The sequence below is a fragment of the Trachypithecus francoisi genome, unplaced genomic scaffold (genome assembly GCF_009764315.1).
Source record: "Trachypithecus francoisi isolate TF-2019V2 unplaced genomic scaffold, Tfra_2.0 Lachesis_group10, whole genome shotgun sequence".
Classification (NCBI taxonomy): Eukaryota; Metazoa; Chordata; class Mammalia; order Primates; family Cercopithecidae; genus Trachypithecus; species Trachypithecus francoisi.
In genome coordinates, this window is record NW_022681455.1 from 56,597,962 (window position 1) to 56,618,662 (window position 20,701).

Sequence of the window (20,701 nt, forward strand, 5' to 3'; positions counted from 1 at the left end):
AACTAGGTTATCCCATTAATTAAAAGAGTCACAAAGAGTATTTTTTCTCTTGTTATTAAGATTCAATATGAAACACAACACAAAAGCATGACTAACTTACCTTTTGTTCTTGTATCTGGGCCTTTACCACTTTGAACTCGGCCGACGGGGGCTTCTGATTGGCCACAAGCTCCTCAGTGTCCACCATCCAGCTAAGCAGGGACTCCAGGGCATCCTGGAATCTCCCACAGTGCAGCAAGGCCTCCTGCAGCTGGGCTGCTCGCTGAGCCACCTGCAAAGTGCCAATTGTTTCCACTTATTTATTTGTTTCACAAAATAATGCAATCTGAGCACAGATCACTACTTTACATGCTTATTTTCCCATGTGTTCGCAAATTTTCTTTTCCTTTTCACTTAAAATTTACCCAAAGCATCGACAGTGGGCAGGATACAAGTGAAAAGGAGACAAACTTTAAGCAAGTAGGCGTGAAAATAAGGTCACCATCACAAATAGTCAATGGAGAGCACTCAATCTTGGAGATTTTTGAATTGTCTAATACGTTTATGATTAGCAATGAATGATTCAAATATTTTAGAGTTATCGTAAGAAACAACACATTAGTCATTTTTATCAATATCGCATTTTATTTCCTTCTGATAAATATCAGAGATAACGATTTTTAAAAGACTAAGAATAAATGGAACTATTATAGCAGAGAGAATCAGAATTGTATTTTGCTAGGCAAGAATAACAAAAGTATCCAATTAAGTTCTGCTAGCTCCAAGCTCTGGAGTCTTTTTTCAACCAACCAGGCCCTTTGTCTTCTAGTAAATGGAGTCTCTGTGTCCTACATAGAGATATCTTATTGCTTGTCTCACAGATATTTTCCTTTTGGACTGAATAAAGTAGCTGGCAAGATATTGTAAGTGCTATGGATTATATTTACACCTGACACAGCATTCCAACTGTGTTTAAGGTGCACTACAATATGTATCAGACTTTAAAGAATGAATAATATAGTTTCAAGACCTGGCACCTGCTTAAGATTTCAATGGAAAGAAAACAACAAGAATAACCACCACTGCCACAACCAGATATGCACTGCCATCCCATAATAATTTTCTGATAATTTATGTCGCATAAGAGCTGCCTGCCGTCGTATGGTCAGCGTTATTTCCCTAAGATATCAGAGCATTATTTCTAGTGGTTTCTCTCATGGGAATTTAGAAAAAGGTTAGATCTACATCTTACAAGTAATTGGGGGTTGATGGTCTATAGTGAGGGTGGCAGGACTTAGTCCAGGAATGACATAAAGATATAGCTTTGTTTGCACAGTGTGAAATTAGTTGCTGATATTTGAAAATAGGAAGGTGTCACATAGAAAGTGAGATTTCCAGGTTATTTTGAAAGTAAATAGAATATCTGGCACCAGTGGGCCTACCTCCCTACATGTCAATGATCTTCTAGAACTAAGCAGTGACTGGTACCCTTACAGATGCATGTGCCCATCATACCTGCACTGTTCTAACTGTGACCATGTCTTGATTAAAGGCGAGATAACAGCAGGGAGAGGCTCTGTCTTACCCAGTTTGCTTCCTTTCATTTAGATTCCCTACCTAGCTCCAGTAGGCATCTGAGTTTGAGCTACCCAGTTTACAGTAATATAAGACAATAGACATATTTAGAAAAGTTTGGTTACCATAAATATGATTCATGGTCATAACAAATGCTCATGAATAATCATCAGCAAAAATAGCAATGAAGGGGGTGAGAAAATTACCTTCTTATTGAGAGTCTTCCACCGTGCATTGACATCATCCAGGTCATGCTCCAAGCCCTGAGTGTTAGTGCTTTTGGCAGCACTCTGAATAAGGCCTTGACCTAACCAGTTTACATCTTGCTGTTTACCTTGCAAGGGTTCAATCTCTTCTTTCTGGAATACCTGCAGTTAAAAGAGTCATAATTATATGAGTTATATTACTTATCAACCACCAAATATATAATAAGCATTTCTTTAGGCATCAGGTTGTGGAAACTATCAATTATTACAGAGGTAAAGGTAATTTTTATTGTCTAGCCATAGGTCATAGCTACCTTCTGAAGAACAGAAAGAAACTAAATATAAATTAATAGCACATCAAAAGCATTTGAGAATACTAAAGAATGATGTTCTGAGTACACTTAATCAAGTTACTTATAAAACCAAGAAGACAGTACATGTCTCCTCTCTTTATTACTTATCATAGGATGAGAATGTTTCTATTTTCCCAGTTTAACTGTAGAAAAAGATTTACAGAAAATGCTAAAGAGCAAAAACATAAAATAAGTAAAAAATGAGCCTTCATGGGCAAGGCAATCCTAATAGGCTCTCCTAAGAATGGCTGCTGCTAGCTGGCAACTGAAGCTTGAGACACACATTGGAAATGGAAAATCAGGGACAGGATGAGGTGAGCCAAGTGGCCAAAACATGGGTTGGCAGGAGGGCCAAAATATAGAGATAGGAAAATGAAAAATACATAGGCATGTGCTGCAATAGTATGGATCCCTACACAAATAGCCTCCTCAATGTCTATGAAATTGCCAGTGGACTCTTAAGAAATGCAATGATCTCACCCCATGGATCTGATCACACACCTCACTAGCACAGCAACTCTGGATACTCTGTGGTCACTGTCACCCATACCTGCCCTGACAGTCATTTCCCAGCAATCTTTCTCTTATTGTCTATCCCATCCAACTTATGGTTCCCCAGTTGCCTCTGACTGGCAAAGGATTTAATGTGCTAGATTAAAATACAAGTGCCATGAAAGCAGAAATTTCTGTTTTCCTTACAGTAGTTCTATGACCTGGGCCTACCAAGGTACCTACCATGTAATATGTACCCAATATTTATTTGCCAAATTAATATCAGTATAGAAATTTGTATTTCTATCTTAGGTAGATGACATCAACCCCTTAACAGATAATACTGGGAGTGGATACATCAATATTATTATTATTTTTTTGAGACAGGGCCTCACTCTGTCACCCATGCTGGAAGGCAGTGGCACAATCACAGCTCACTACAACCTCTGTCTCCCAGGCTCAAGCCATCCTCCTACCTTAGCCTCCCCAGTAGCTGGGACCACAGGTGCATGTCACCATGCCCAGCTAATTAAAAGAATTTTTTTTTTTGGTAGAGACAGGGTCCCATTATGTGGTCCAGGCTGGTTTCAAACTCCTGGGCTCAAGCAACCTCCTTACCTCAGCCTTGCAAAGTGCTGGGATTACAGGTGTGAGCCAACTCTTTCATAGATAATATGTTTTTAATATAGGGCTTGGAGGATGCCATGAGGAAAATAAATTATTGGAACTAAGGAAGGAAAGTTTCACATAGATATTAAGGTAAAACATAGTTTGAGATTCTGAGTCATTATCCTGAAGGGTACTATATAAGTATACCAATGATTGGACAGTTAATTATAATACATGGAAACAGAATAAAGGCACATATTAAAATAGCACTTAAGAAAAAATTTACAGACAGAGTATGAAAAATAACTTTGAAAGATGTAGAGGCTGCAGGAGACAAATCCTCCAGACTCTGGTCTAAGGCCTAGCATACAGGATACTCCTGTGTTACTGTATATATGAGTAAATTAGAGAACAGCAAACAAATTAATGATCATTTTCTCTAAAATCTCCTCATAGCTAAAAACTCAAACTGCCTTTTCCACAGAATATACATATAGACAATTTCCATACTGGCAGTTTACATATAACAATAATAAATATTTAAAAATCAATTACACATAATCAAATAAATTACAAGATTCACCCAAATCACTGAGGAAAACACTTAGGAAGTCTCCATAATTTTGCAAAAAGGTAAAATTTATCAAATATGTAAACAGACACTTGGGAACAAAGTGTTAAAGATAGAATTTGGCATTATAATTCAATTTCATTTCCATACCACTTTCTAAGTTATAACTTCTAGGACTAATAGCTTTGGATATGTTTTACTACTTAGTGGGGATGGGGGGGGGTGTACAAAAACTGCTACCTTTTAAATTCCAGGAACTTGTAAATAAAGATTCAAGGAAACGTTTTATTTTCCCTCTTATATAGTTTTCAGGACAAAAGGGTAATAATAATGTTCTATTAAATTGTCTTAACCTCTGATCTTGGTTTTAAATTAATTTCAGGGGTATATATCAGAGCAGATCTAGGTAAATCTGATAATTTTCTAAAGTGCCACCAAAAATATACAAAGAATTTAAAAAGATAATTACTAAGGAGTATATACTCCCCTAAGATTTAAATTGTTTTCCACAAATAAACTGACAATCCTTTACAGTAAAAAGTTAATTTGCTAAGCTTTTTAATTAGCATGCCATCTACTGCATGCCTAAGAAAAGGGCATAACAAGAACAATTATTTCACAGACTGAGAAGAGGAACTGTTTTGATACTGTCTAAGTTCCTTATCTGTCAATGTTAACAAAATACTTATGAAGCGAGACTTTCCCCCTAATCTAACCGATAGCACACAAGCATGAAGAGAAGTTTAAAATAAAATAAAATAACCTCTGAGGCAAAGTTTACCAGAAGAGTTTAGTAAAAGTACCAAAATAGCTGAACTTCAATCTGAGTGGGAAGAAAAAAATTACAGGCTTGACAAACAACCTCTACTTATTACAAGCCTGCACCCTTTACTTTCTTACCTCATTCACCACTCACAAAAAGCTGGGAGTTATAATGCCTGCAAAGTACAGCATACTAACTCTACTCTCATATGCAGAGCTCCTGAGAGAAATTTTTCAACGTATTAAAAAAGGTCCTTAATGTGGATAGAGTACTTTGCAGACCATAACAATATGATACTGTTTGTACCTTCATGACTAAGCCAGTTCAAACTTAATAAATCCAATATAATGGTCCTTAAATGGCAGTGTCTTTACCACAATTTGCATAAAAGCCTAACATTAACATATTCACAGTGGAGGCCTTCTAAATGAAGGGGAATGCTCACCTTCTGCACAATCAATAACAGGACCCTGAACAGCTGGGAATAACAATTCTTCTCCAAAACAGTCCCTATTAATTTGTTATAATGATCAATTTATCAATATGTGGCATCTTGCAGGGTGCTAGTCAAACCCCCAAAACAACAGTGTGGATTTGATTATTATTAGAAACACTAGTGACCACTCTGAAACAGAACCACAAACTTTTAGCGGAACCACAAACTTTTGACACTGCAGAGTTTCATATTTCCATGAATTACCTGAACCAACTGAAAGCCATTGCAGACAGTGTCCAGTATTCCTGCCTGGGTCCCTGTTTTTCTGGGTGCTGCTTTCTTTCTTGCTGGTATGAATTTCAGGGAGTACTTCTTATATAGCATTTCGCTCTCCTGGGCAGAAAGAGGAGCCTCCAGTTCCCCTTTAGATGCAATATTACATTCTCCTGAATCATATTGTGTCAAAAGTGTCACATTTTCTACTACGTTGGTGCTACCACAATCTACATCACTCTCCCCTAGATCTGTGTGAGAGAGATCTAAATCTTGAGGGGAATCCTTCAAGAGTTCCCTACTTTGTGCTGTGATCTGGGATTCTCCTGGTCCGTATGTTTTGTCCTCTTCTGCAAGGTTAAAAATATGTTCATTTTCTCTATTTCTTGGCATAATTAATGGGTCACACTTCACAGGGCTCTCTTTCAAATTATTCCGCAGGCAACAATTTTCATCGTGGATTTCCCTTTGACCGTTTAAACGTTTTGCTTCCTCTAGTAGAGAAACATCATGTAAAATCATTTTGAAATTTTCATCAGGGTGGGCACTTTGACATGAAAGCAGTGGGATTTTCTGTTCGCTAATGGAATTAACAGAAAAAAATGGTCTGTATTGGTCTGTTACATGAATATCTTCAGCAGAAGACAAACTTCTAATTCGTGACTGGTCTCCAGTTAAAATGCCCTGTTTTTCTTCCCTCTCTGCTGGAGGGCTACATAAACCAGAGTCATCCTCCTCCGAAGTGAGAGAATTAGTACCCCATCTGCACTTGCTGGCCTTGGTAACAGCATCTGACATATCAGTAGGTTCAACAAAAGAGCTTTCACTTTTGTTTGCATAATCCATAAAATTGGTCGGGACAAACATTCGCCATGACCGTCTATGTTCTTTCTTTTCTGCATGAGATTTGGCTTTAGGTAATCCTGTGGTTCGAATGATATCACTATTTAGTTTGAGTGCATCAAAGATCATCTTTTCATCTAGTTTGTTAGCTTCCCGACCTCTCAGCTCAAATACACTGGAAGAAGTAAGGGCACCATTAGAGCATAAAGAACTAACATCCAGTGTTCTGTGACTGTAGGGTAAAGTTCGATCTGTAAAATGCCTGGAAGATAGACTACCTTTTGAACCAGAGTCTATCTGTTCATTTAGTCTAACAGTATCATAGATTGACCGCTGTGGGACGTAACAGTCTTCGATATTTAGGTCCTCCTCTTCTTCACCCTTCCCTACACATGGGGGATTCTGACGTAAACAGTCTGGTCTGCTGAGTGGCTTCCCCATTTTGCAGATAGTTAAAACGAATATTGCAGCTCTTGACACAGACAATAAGAAATAAGATAAAGCATCTTTCAAGAAAGTATACTTCTGAACAGAGCTATAAAGTGTCTTCAGCATAAAGACACATGCTCAAATAATATATGTCATAATATATGAGGTGTTTAAGGTCATCAGCAGTGCATCAGTAAAAATGCAATTATCCTTTTACCTGGTTGACTTTAGGATGATTCTAAACAATAAAGTGCATCAGTAACAGAGAACAAAAAATCTCCTTTGTCCACCTTTCCCAGCTCCCAAAGTTCCCGTTCACACACTCCAAAACACAGAAAATAAACAAACACACACTTAACAGTGGCTCAAACACTCAGAACATTCCATTGTCAGTCCATTTCCCTTTTTAGTCTGATATTTCCAGATTAAAATTTCCAAATGAGCAAGCATTTTAACAGGCTGAATGTTAATTTCGGCAGAGCTCTGGTTAACTGTAATCCACTTAAAGATGGCTTGCAGAACTCCACCATTCTAGTAAATAAACCATGCTCCAGAAATTTAAAAGACAAACACAGGGACCTGGTATTGTTCACATCAAGGCAAAGAACAAATCTTCAGAGAAAAATAAGTCTAACGTTATGAGAAAGTTAATTTTTCTTTTACTTTTTTTTTTTTTTGGAGGGGGGAGTAGCTATAAATAAACTTGATTGAAAAGGCAGGTTTTCTTCCTGTTTTAAGCTTCTTCAATGCTATTCAGAACTACTCAAAGGAAGAAAAAAAACACCAGACATTTAGACACCCAGGGCAGTACAATCCAGCAATCGTTTCAAGTAAACAGAAAGTATGGTGTACTATTAAGCTTCAAAAAAAAAAAAAAAAAAAAGCCATTTCCAAAGATTCTTATCTGGTCCTCCTTAGGAAGGCTTATTCCACCTGAGGCAATTGCAGCAACGAAGAGCTCCGCGGCTTCCTCTAAGGCACAGGCAGCGTAATTCACATTCAGCAGAAAACCCAGGGACTACACTAGCTTTTGAAACTGAACCAAGTTCTGTGGCCACAGTGTGGCCTTCATTTCAGCTGGGGCTAGAGAGAGACGGCGGCGGTGGAGGCAGGAGAAAGAGAACTCCGCAAGGGAGCTCCGGCGCTGTCCGCGGCTCTTCAGGGCAGCACGGTGCCGGGCAGGCATCCTCTCCAGCCAGGGCTCTTGCAGCAACTGGCTCTCTCTTCAGACACCATCTGCTGCGTCCCTGGGCCTGCCGGGCGTTCCGGAGCCGCAGCTCTCTACCACTTCGGTGCTACGCCCTCCTGTGACTTAACTTCGCAGTCATCTTTCCTCTGACTCTTCGCTTCTTCCCGGGAGTCGGCGAGCGGTTTCAGTGGGAGGTACCTCGAAGCCGAGAGGCTGCAATGCAACAGCTTGTGGTGACATCAGCGCAAAGCAGGCCGAGTCTGGCGACTGGGGAGAGGGGCAGCTCGGGTTCAAAGACCGCGGAAACCCGGCCGACTACTTCAAAATGGGAAGGGATCCCTAGTACTTGCGGAGGCAGAACCTGGCACTGGGAGATCCGCGAAGAAATTATTTTGTGAAAGTCGGGAGACCGCACTCATTTGAATGCTAAATGGGAAAAGGGGGGCTACATAGGTCCCTATCCTTCAGTTGAAACCACACTTTTACACTGAAGAATCTGATGCTTCAGCAGCATCTGCGATGCAAAGTGCAGATCACTTTGAAGTTGAGAGTGTTTTGCCGTTCCTTTTTGAAGCCCAAGTTCAAATCTAACTGTTCTCCAGAGTAAAGTATTCCTACCAGTGAGGGGCTCTCAGCATTGCTGACATGAATATTAGTAGTTACTAATTACCATACAGTACTCTTGAGGTTAACACAAGGCCCAAGAGTGGTACTCACTGACTCCAGATATTTATTTTAATCACCTCCACAGATTTTTATCTACTGAACACTCTTTTAAAAATACTGTTTGCAAATAAATTCAGCAAGCCAACTCTTAGTCTTTGTAGGAAAATTAATAGTTTTATTTAAATAAAATCTAAACATTCTCTATTTTACAAAATAAGAAACATCATCAGAGTATCAGAGTTACAAATGAAGTGGTCTTTCTTCAGTCTCACAAAATAATCATTTGAACATGAACAAAACTGTGCTCACTCCAAATGAAGAAGGCAGTTCTAGTAAAGACTTTCTACTTTCTTTGTTAATTTTACAGAAAAGATGTGGAGGAAATTTTTGTGCCTTTAATGAGAAAACATTATCTCAATATTCATTATATAAACATAAGAGTTTAATCTTTAAAAAAAAAAAAACCTTTTCATAATGAAATCTCTATCAGTAACTCATCCATTCAACAACTATTAGATTATTAGATGCAACTCAGTATGTGGCCATCATTGACTATAAATATGACTATCTATAAAGAAAAAGAGAGAATTAAAAATATCCATCAACATCACAATATCAGTGGCAATTTTTCATGTTCAAGACGTGAAATATTTCAACAAGCACCTGATTCTGTGGTGGTCAGGCACACAGGCTGTAATAAGGCACTGATAAGAGAAAGAAAAATGGTCTCATAGTTACCAGGCTTGAACAGTGGACTGGACACTAGGCTGGGAAATAGTAGAGACCAAGAGTCTTACTCCCAACTGCAGCTCTCTTGATATGTAAGCCTAGAAAACTACTTATTCATGGCAATATGAGTAATAAAGTTTCTTTGAAATCTGTATGAGTGCCTTTCTCTAAACACTCTAAGATCCTTACAGAACGTTTCATAATAAAGAATGGCTCTAATTCAGTCCACCTTAGACTCTAACTCTGAATAATCAAGCACAATATTATTCTAGGCTTATGAAAAGCTAAGAGGAGCAACACATAACCTCACATTTGAGGTGGGTAGTACATTTTGAAACTACACAGATAATTCATTCATAAATTAAATGATTCAAAAACATAGTGCTCACTGTCTGCCAAACAACATGGTAAGCACTGGAAAAATGATGTTGTGAAGACATAGCCACCACTGTCCTTACACCACCTACACTAGAGTGGGAATGTGAATGAGAAAATGGCCATGACACAGTTTGGAAGTAAACAGTGCTATGGGAAAATATTCCCTAGTTAATTATGTTCAAGTATATACCATTTATTTAACAACTAAATTCCTTTTTTATTGAACTGATTTTTATATTGATTAAAATTTGTGACAATAATTTACACATATCTTTGTTACTTGAAATCACATTCCAAAGTCTTACCTGGATGACATGTAAGAGCTGATATATAGAGCAGAACCGGACTGGTCTATTTTTCCCCCAAAATTTGGTTTAGACAGCTACTATAAATGTGATAGTCTCTAATGTTAATAAAATCAAGGTATATTAAACCATGTTAAATATTAATCATGACATCTAGATCCCTCACATTTTCTTTTTTTCTGAGACAGGGTCTTGCTCTGTTGCCCAGGCTGAAATGCAGTGGAATGATCATAGTTCACTGCAGCCTTGACCTCTTGGGCTCACGTGATCCTCCTGTCTCAGCCTCCCAGGTACAGGTGTGCACCACTACACCTGGCTAATTAAAAAATTTTTTTTGTGGAGATGGGGTCTCACTCTGTTGCCCAGGATTGTCCTGAACAGCTGGGCTCAAGCAGTCCTCCTGCCTTGGTCTCCCAAAGTGCTGGGATTACAGGCATGAGCCACTGTGCCCAGCCCCCTCACATTTTCATAATGAGAGAAATACATAATAAGGTAAGTAAAGCTTTCCTGAAAAATAGCAAACACTATTATTTCATAATACAGAAATCATAATGCTGTTTTCAAACTGCAGCTTTACTTACTTTATGTAGCCTACTAGATATAATCCAGCTAAACTATCTACTAAAGCAGATGATTTCAGAAAAGTACACACCACTAACTGAATTATAAGCAAAACAGTAACATTTTCTCATTTTATATTCCTAAAGTTTAATTAAATCTTTTAAAAGGAAAGTCCCTGAACAATCTTCCCACTAAGTGCAACAATGTACATCATGGAAAAGTTTTATCATTCACATTTATTATTATTTATATATTATTTACTCATAGAAAAGAGCAATTTTATCAGCCGAAACATGGAGGTTTTAGGCTTGAAGGATTGGAGGTATTAAGTTCAATGCACAGTCAGTGACAAATATCTATGTAAGTAAACGCACTATTATCCATGAAATAACTCTTGGCCTGATAGCTCTTGAAATTAGGATTAGAAGTCAAACAAGGGATATGCGTTTTGTGCTGCAAGTACAAAAAACAGGCAGTAAGAGCAACAATTGTTCTTTCTAAAACAAATATGCCATTAGCTAATGAAAACTGAAAGCATACTATATTTTGAGTTTTCAAACTATTAAATTTCTTCACATAAATGGCTAAAGGTTTCCAAAGATATACATCATATGAATATGCAATAACTACTTATTTCCTGGGAATATAGTTTATATTTAGAGGAAAGTAGAATGTTCTGACCCTAAAGTAAACCAATTTAAAAACAAGAGTTCACGGACTGATCTTGACAGGAGTTTATCTTGATGTGAACCTTAGTTAATATCTTTAATGAGCACTTGCCGTTCTTCCTTAAGTTACGACAATACTAAGACGATGCCTTTCCCATATCTTCAATGAGGTTTTCTGGTAACAGTGAAAAAAAATTCTATGTAACAGAAGATGATTCTATATATAAATCTTATTAATTGAAATATATACATATTTCACATATTTTATTTATATATATATATATATATAGTCAAAAAGTTCATTTAAAGAAAAGCTATCTAGCACGCAGAAGCAACTAACATGTTAATGGCCCTATTCAATTTTCTTCAGAGCAACAAAAACCAAACAAAATCTGGAAATACTTTTCATATTAAAATACTGACAAAAGAAACAAAGCTTGAAATGAAGATAACTGGAGATATGTGAGAACAGGATCTGTGAGCACAGACATTTTCTTGTTGTATCCAGTTCTTGAGCAGCTCCAGTTATTAATGAATGATTAGAGACCTAGATAAACATTTACCAGTCAAATGTTCTTTTCAAGAAACCAGTGTATAATTTCATAACAAGGCAAATTCTTCTCTCTCTCTCTCTCTCTCTCTCTCTCGCACACACCTTTAGGCAACTTTCCATATTAATAAAATACATTACAAAGGTCTCCTTTTATCAAAGGAGGGCCTATAACAATGACAGTAGATCCCACAGTTTGGCTCTTTTGTTGGATCACTCTAAAATGGTGATAACAGGTTTATCAAGGTAAAAGCAAAACAAAATAACAAATACCAAAAAATCCGACATTATAAAATCTCTGGCTGGAACTGCCTTCAGAACAACCAACTTTAATTCCTCAATCTTAAATGAAGGAATAAAAGTTAAGAGGAGCTCTGTGACATAAAGGGTCGTAGTATTAGCGGCAAAACTGAAAAGAGAACCCATGTTGCAAAGTTCCCTTTTGACAGTCCTTTCTGAGAAGTATGGTATATTCCTTGTATTATGTGAAAAAGAAGGCATCCACCTGTTATGCCTAGTTTGTGTGAATAAGAATATGAGGTGTTAATAATACTACACAGCAGATCAGCTCCACCTCTTCATAGCTAGGTGTGGTCTCTGCCTCAGTAGGGCTTCTCTCTTGACCAGCATATGCAGTCTTCTTTCTTCCTAAAACTGTTAAATGCCACTTTGCTGTAGGTTTATTAAATAATGTGACCTTCCTATAAAAGTCATGCATCAAGTTACAGTGTCTATAGTACAAATATTTTCACCATTAAAAATACCAGAGGAAGGTAACAGGCAACCCCTTTGCTAATGTAGTAGCTTCATTAACAAACATCCAATCTATTAAGGAATTTTCCCTAACAAAAACCTCTTCTGCAAAACCTTTATCTCATTTCCCCATTCTTAATAAAAATGGAGAATAATTTGTCAGTGACCTCTATATAACAATATGAACACTTTAAAAGTACTATTAAAGCATTTTTTGGACAGTTTGATTTTCAATATGGTGACATCAGAGGTTATTTTTGAATCACTTGATAAACACCATAATAAGAATTTGTGCTCAAACTGCCTGTCTTCCTTAGCCCCATGCTACTTGGCATTTTAGTTTCCCGAATATTAAAATAATGATGCCTGGGTTAAACAATGCCTTCACCTGGACCAAACAAAATTTATTACAGTATAATTAGGCATAGGTTCTGCTCTTTGTCTCTGGTTTCAACTTCACTTAAAAATCCTCTGCTCCATGTAATTCTATGTCCATTTGAAAATAAAAAGATGTATTCAGAGAGACTTCTACTGGAGATGTATTCATTTGTGGGGACAAAATTAATTACAATTGGGACAGCAACAGAGTGGCCAGAAATAAACTGTAAGCAGGTTCTGAGGTAAGGCATTTTTCACAATGGTCTAGATCGGGGTATCCAATCTTTTGGCTTCTCTGGGCCACACTGGAAGAAGAAGAGTTGTCTTAGGCCACCCATAAAATACACTAACAGTAATGACAGCTGATAACCTTAAAAAATGGCAAAAAAAAAAAAAAATCTCATAATGTTATTTAAGAAAGTTTATGAATTTATGTTGGGCCACATGCAAAACTATCCTGGGCCACAGGTGGGCAATGGGCCATGAGTTGGACAAGCTTGGCCTAGACAGAGGTGGGAAGGGTACAGATTTAGCTAGGACTCATTAAAGCATCAAGTTTCTTTGATTTTCATTGAAATTAAATCATTCAATATGGTGATAATGGTTACTTCATAATGATCAGAAGACCTGATTGGCTGTTCATCACATAATAGGAATTACTGGGATGCATTCCTTGTATACAGTCAGTTACATATGTCTTTGATAAATAATAATGTGGAAATATTGTTACTTAATAATGTGGTTTAGATTTGAAGATAATCTTGAGCTAGGAGTCTTCAGATAGGAGGTAGGGATAGAGGGAACACCAAAGGGATTTCTTTCTTCTTGCCTGGAGACAAACAGAATCGCTCTGCTATTCATTCCAGCAATTTATAACAGTGTGCATAGAATTTAACTGTCATAGAGAAATGTCAATGGAAAATGGTACTCTAACTTACCAACAGTATAGAAAACACCTCAACCTTCAGATATGTTAGTCCAATGACTAGTATTTAGAAGTAGAAAAACTTATGAACAACAGCCCTTATATACAATCTAAATAGTTTTAAAACGTCAAGCTAACTAACATAAAAGATAACACCAATCTATTTTCAAAATCTCAGAATAGTTTTCACTGAGTGAGTTAGGACATTTAGTTTAGAATAGCATTTGCTTTAAGTATTATGTTTGGGTTGGTATCTTAAACATGAATGAATGAATTTTGTCCTTGTCTTTATAAGAAAATCTCAAGTAACTATTAACAGCTATTTCTTAAATTATAGAAAGAAAAACAGAATCGGGGAAGTCTATCAAACCTGCTTTAAATCCTCTATTATGGGCCCAGTGAATACAAGGCACCCCCTGCTGAGTGACTGGGTAATAGCTTTTATTCTCAGTTCTGCTCAGAAGGCAGTTTATTTTGCATTAAGAAAAACTATTATAGGATTTTATCTGTGACGTTAGGTTAAACTAAAGCTACCAGATAGATTAATGTCAAACTAGATTGTATTTCAAAGTCAATAAGGAGGACAGACTCAGTCCTTCACTTCTTTTCTGTTTTACTTTTAGGAATTATAAGTAGCTTTCACTCAATACAAATCATTCCATTTAAAAAATTTTAAAAACTTTCTAAAAATTATGTTAAAACTAATGTTTAACAAAAGTCTAAGGCCCAACAGAAACTAAATTAAGTACTGAACTGTAAACAAGTCAATTTACTACTTTAACCAAGAAAGAATCACTAAAACAATGAAATGTTTGGCTCCATCTCAGTAGCAGCAGTAGTGGTGATCACTGGAACCACTACCATCAACATCATCATTATCATCATCACCCTTATCATATCACAGCACCTACATAACATCAGTTTCTAAGACTGTTTTACATGTTTATCTCACATTTCTCATAGCAGCTAGTTTTATAGAACATGTTCCTTAAGTGGGTGTTCTTGGTATTTTGGATTAAAATGAACAATGGCTGGCTATTCAGGCTGTCTAAATTAGGCTACAGCAAAGATGATAAGAAAATTCCCCAGAGAAAATACTAGATGTGAAACATGGGTGACAAATAAAGTTTACACAAAACATTGCATCATTTTCATCAAAAGAATCAGGTTCTGACACCATCTGTGTGACCTTGGACACGTCACTTAACCTCCTTGGGCCTAGGCTTCTTTATAATAAGATGGAGAATAGTAACAGCATCTACCTCTCATGACTGTTAACAGGATTAAAGACAAATTAAAGTAGGGCTTGACACATAGTAAGCCCATAATAAATTAATTTATTGATTATTGTAATTACTATTTTTAAAGAATACACACACACATACACAGATAAATGGAATTAGTGGTTGTGTGAGCTACCATAATCATATTCTTGTCCTTTTTAACCTATGGCACTGGAATATACTAAATGCAGAGTATTTGTCTACTTGAAAATTTTTTTTTTAAGTCACTGGGTTTCAAGATACTGAAAGTATGCCATGATGTTCTTTATTGCTGAATTTCAATAAAATCAATCAACTCTTTCCAAATAATCTGAAAGCAAACAAACACAGCATGCTAAATGGTTTATTTTAGGAGAAATTATCACTCTGTATTTCTTCACAATCAAATAAGACAATCATTGTAGCTATTAATGGTAATGTTTGGGGTTTTCAGTTTGCAAAACACTTTCAGTGCAATGGTGAGAAAGCTCCTCCTATCTCTTGCTTTTTCTTACTTTCAATTCTCCACATGAAGAGCCACATTTTTCACTGTACTTGGGAAGACCAAAGGGGAGGCACCCACAAGTAGCAGCACCAGTACTATTACTTTTGTTCATTGTCTTACAAGTAGTTAGAAGCAGCAAAGAGAAATGAAGGTCTTTTTTTTCTAAACAAATGCACAGGAAACCGAAAGAAATCATGTTTCACAATTTAACCACTTAATGTGGTTAAATTTCATTAGTATAAACACTGCTTGATTACTGTCATTTAATCTTTAAGGTGCTGACAGGGTTCTACAGAGAATTCCAAACTTACTGACAAAGGAAGAGTTGCTCCCAAGATCTCTCCCAGTCTTTGATGAAGCAATTGCCACAGAACTATGCTTTTCTAATAGAGGATTCTCTCATATGAAATCTTTATTTTGCAAATCAGAAATATAAAATTTTGACAGAGCAATGAAGGAGGTCAAGTCAACAATAAGAATGTTTCTTTCACCTTCAAGAATCAAGAACTAAATACAGAATCACAGACTTGTGAGCCCTGAAGGAACTAGGCTTCAAAGGCGTTTAATAAACTGCAAATAATCATAATAGTAATAACAATATAAAGAAAAAAAAGGTATTTTTCAAGAATGAGTCATCTAAATAATGTTATCAAAGACAAGCAAATGAAAGAGTATGTCAAATATAACTGCATAGAATTTGGAAGTCCACTTGATTCATATTCATTTCTCAAAGAAAATAATTTATGGTTTTATAAACTGTTATTTGGTCTTAGTTTATTCTTTATGCACTAATGGTGCAATATATCTTTGCCAGTAAAACACATCTTATAAATATAACAGGAGCTGTGAAACCTTAAAGGTTTATATCAACCGCATATAGAAAATCGCTTGCTATTTAGGACCCTTTGTTTCCAGGGATGAACCTATCTTTGTCCCCTATACAGATGTGACTTCTGTTCTCACTATCATAAATAAGGACAAATCCAATGTCATGGAAACTGGCCCACCATTTTTATTAAATGTTTCATTCATTAAGTGTCACTGATCACTGTTGAGTGGCAGTTATTTCTTGGCACTGAGGAGCTTATATCATGCAATAAAAAAAATTCACCTCTAATCCTCTGGGGCATGAGCCTAAGATCTTTGTTTAATGAAACAGATTACAACATAGAACTCCATATTGCCTTTAAAAATATGAGCTTTTAGAAGAAAAATGTCTGTGGAAGAAATTAAATTAAGAAGGATGAGAAGACAGTTATAAAAAGAAAGGGCAGAAAAGACGGTAATTCACCATTGAAGAAAATGCTGGGAGATAAACATCTGCAATAGAGTTCAAACCACAGCCCCAGTCACCACGGATGGCAATTGTGAATGACTTCAGAAATGGACCCTATGATGTCAGTTTCTAGCTTGCCTGGAACTTTGCCAAGCACCCTTTGATCTGATTTTATCTCAGGCCTTATTCCACAAAGTCCCATATCACCAGTAGCCTTGCAACTGCCCCACTTGTCTGGGTGTTACTTCCATATATGCTCATTCCGGCTCAAATATTGTATGACAATCATTATTAGAAGGTTCTACGAAATAGGCAATCTCCTTTCTATACAAATTAGAAACTTCATTTACAATAAAAACACTTCGTAAAAAGTGACAGTTTCCTACCTTGAACACCTCAAGCTGCTGACTAATTGTCTCCGTTTCCATACCAACAGGGCCTTGCGACTCTTCATGTTCTTCGGCTTTCTGGAGCAGAGTAGAGAATTCTTTCAATTTGCTGTAAAATTCTTCAAGACGCTTAATTGTTCCTTCAACCTGCTCTTCTCTGGCTTGGGCTCGGTCCAGTAACTTGTTGCATTGTTTGCTTAAGGCCTCCAAGTCCCTTTTGATTCCAACAAGGTCAGGAGAGGTTTCTTCTGTGGCTAACATCATCTTGCAGGTTTTATTGGCATTGTCGTTGCTTGCTATGAGGGCTCCTAGTTTCTTTAGAAAGGCTTTAATAGTTTCCTTTTGCTTTTGCAATGTTTCTGCATCTCTCCCCACTGGAGCCATGCTATCCAGTTCATCATCAAACTCTGCAAACTGAGAAAACATTTCTCGAATGGTATTCTGGAAATGCCCAATGCCCTGAAGCTTGGTTTCTAAGAAAGAACACTTTTCATCAACCTGCTGACTTAGTGCACTATGCTCTTGAGCTAGGGTTTCCGCTTGTAATAAAACATCAGAGGTTCCCTTTGAGTCTGAGGCCTCTACCACAAGGTCCTGTGCAAGTCTTTTAGCCAAATCTACCTGATGCTTCAAGGCCTGAAGTGATTTCTGCTGAGTCTGCAACATGGTCAGGTATTTGTTACTGTAAGCCTGGGGTCCCAGGGAATCATGGATATCTAGCTGCTCCTTTGCACAGTGAAGCTGCCTTTTAGATTCTTTGGAAACTTCTTGAAATTCTTTAAACTTCTGAGCCATGTTCTCTAGAGAGAATTTCTTACTGTGAAGTTGTTCAGTGACCATGTCCACCTTCTGGATCAGTGACTTATTCTCATCTGTAACAACTTCTTTATCTATCTCACAGACACTGAGCAAGCTATTGGCTGTGTTGTTCAGTAATTCTACCATACCAAAGTGTTGGTCCATTTCCTTCTGCAGAGACTTTAACTTGGCAATAGAATTCTCTCCTTCAGCAGGATCCAAGCAAAATTTTATTTCCTCCAGGTTGTTTTGGCATTTGTCTATCCACGGCCAGAGAGTCTCTACTTGCTCTTTATACTTAAGGGCTTTTTCCAACGAATCTTTTAACTTGTTTTCTCTTTCTTTCACCTCCTTATTAAATGTATCCCAATTGGTTTTAATTGTATTAAGCTGTAACTGTAAGGCTGCCTTCTCAGACCCTTGGGTTTTTAATAACAGATTTTCACCTTCTGCAATAGTTTTTTCATAAATATGAGACTGAGCAGTCAAAGTTTTACTAAAGTCTTTATGATCTTTAATTAATGACTCCAAGACATTGAGTTTGGCGGATATTGGATGAGACTTGTTTTGCTCTTCTTTCTTTGTATCTAGCCAAGCCTGAAAATCTCTAGACATTTGCTGAAATTGATGAGAGCTTGCACAGGCTGACTGAAGGTGCTGGACATGACTCTCTAGAAATAAAATTACAAGATATGTTTATTTTACATCAAAATGTTAATCTATGAAAAGCCAAAATAAAAATCTCTGAATATATAGAATTGTAGAAAAGCAAGGGCTTTTAGCATTGACTATAAGAACTACAAGTGAACTTAAGACATTGACAAAGGGGAAAAGAGGTAAGAGGTAGGCACAAGAAAATACACAATCAAGAAAAGATGCAGGAGACAGATGAGAGGGGGAAACAAAGAATAAGGAAATAAGTAAAAATGTGTCAAGGTGCAGGGAGTGGCCACGCCATACATCATCTGCTGTGCTGGTGTCTTCTCTATTCTAGTATGGAGAAGCGATGATGGCCAAGTTCTCAATTATGTTGAAAAATAATCCATCTCTTATCAAATAAGACTTTTTCACATCTATGACTTTTTTTTTTTTTTTTTTTTTTGAGGCAGAGGCTTACTCTGTCGCCCAGGCTGGAGTGTAGTGGTGCGATCTTGGCTCACTGCAAGCTCCGCTTCCTGGGTTCACGCCATTCTCCTGCCTCAGCCTCCCGAGTAGCTGGGACTACACGCCTGCCACCACGCCTGGCTAACTTTTTGTATTTTTAGTAGAGATGGGTTTTCACTGTGTTAGCTGGGATGGTCTCGATCTCCTGACCTTGTGATCCACCCGCCTCGGCCTCCCAAAGTGCTGGGATTACAGGTGTGAGCCACTGCGCCTGGCCATGTCTATGACTTTTACATATTACGGAGGCAACATAATGTAACACATAAAAACTACATGAGTTTGTATCTTGGTTTAACCTCTTCAGAGTTGGAAGACCCCAGGCAAATGATTAAACCTCTAAGCCTAATTTCTACCACTGTGAATTGACAATATTAATGGTAGGTGCTGTACAGATTATAGTACATGTAAAGTTCTTAGTTTAATACCTATCACATAAAAGTGTTCGTACCATTAAGAATAATAATGATAATAGCTGATATTTACTATTGTTAATATCATGTCAAACAAAGGAATAAGTCTGAAACAGTTGCTGTGATCAGTAAATCCAACCAATTAAAAAGCATAACTTGAGTATTTACTAGGTGCAAAAAACTAGAAACTTTTCAAACAGAACAAACTTAACAAAATGTGCCTTTCTTCATCAGGGCTTTCTGAATTCTAATAACTCACTGCTACTTCTGACAAATATCAACACATCTGCCACAGAATTATAGCCCCAGTGAGAGAGGAAAATAGTGACAAATGCCTCTCTTGCACACATTTCTCTAGAAAAGTTTTCTATGACCGAATAGATAAAGTAACAGCAGATGACAAGATAATGCAAAGCCTTTTACTAACTATTCATGTTTTTTTTCTGGCAAAATAAGACTGTCATACAGCAAAAAACATTTACATCTTTTAAAAACCAGTTTGGGGTACCTGAGATTTTAATAGGCTTTCAGGAAGTCAATTTTGCCAACAGATTATATGTGTAGAATGACCCTAACATTACATATGCCTATGGATACAAAACTACTCTCTGAGCTCCTGTATTCATCCTCCCCTTCACTGATGTTAACAGTGGGGCAGAGTCTCTTTGGGGTCCTGGATTATTGGCAACATCTTGGAAATAAGCAATATATGACATCTATTTCTGACCAGGAAATACATGTATTAAAAGTAGACAAACCTGCTTTCTGTTCAATATCCTTAAATGATTTTAAGATGCCTTCTAGCTGCCTACTAAGTTCTGCTTTCAAGTACTCTTCTTTAACCAGTGCTGACAAATCCTCACAGAGTGCCTGGGCCACTTTTATCTGCTTCTTTTCCTGCTGTATTTCCTGCTTCATTTTTTGGGCTGTTTCCAGCTGTTGGTTCACAGCGTCAGGGTGAGTGCTCACAGCCAGACTGCTGCTGAGTTTATTATCCAAGTCACTCAGTTTATCAGAAAGGCTTCTCAGCAGGCTTTGATACTGTGTGCTTTTAACAATGGCTTGGTCAATCCAGTCACATCTGTCACTCAGTTGCCCTGTTAGGCTATCCCATTTTTGGGTCACAGCTGCCAGTTGCTCTTTCACAATCCCATGTAAAGAAGGGTCTTCTCCAGGTCTGCTCAGAATGCCCTGACCAGCAGCTGTGAGCTGTTCATATTGAGGTTTCCGAGTGGCGAATTCTTGCAGCAGAATCTAAGGTAATAA

The 20,701-nt window shown here is 37.3% G+C and overlaps 1 protein-coding gene across 19 annotated transcripts in view; it reads right to left on the minus strand.

Annotated features, from left to right (window-relative positions):
- DST (dystonin) overlaps nucleotides 1-20,701 on the minus strand; it is a 506,627-nt gene that overhangs the window by 76,870 nt on the left and 409,056 nt on the right. For all 19 annotated transcript variants that reach the window (XM_033217522.1, XM_033217521.1, XM_033217502.1 and 16 more), the window contains 4 exons: nucleotides 20,194-20,689; nucleotides 17,061-18,532; nucleotides 1,761-1,922; nucleotides 101-271 (listed from right to left, as the gene is read on the minus strand). In XM_033217522.1, coding sequence (XP_033073413.1) covers nucleotides 101-271; nucleotides 1,761-1,922; nucleotides 17,061-18,532; nucleotides 20,194-20,689 — 2,301 coding nt within the window. The remainder of the gene's footprint in view (nucleotides 1-100; nucleotides 272-1,760; nucleotides 1,923-17,060; nucleotides 18,533-20,193; nucleotides 20,690-20,701) is intronic.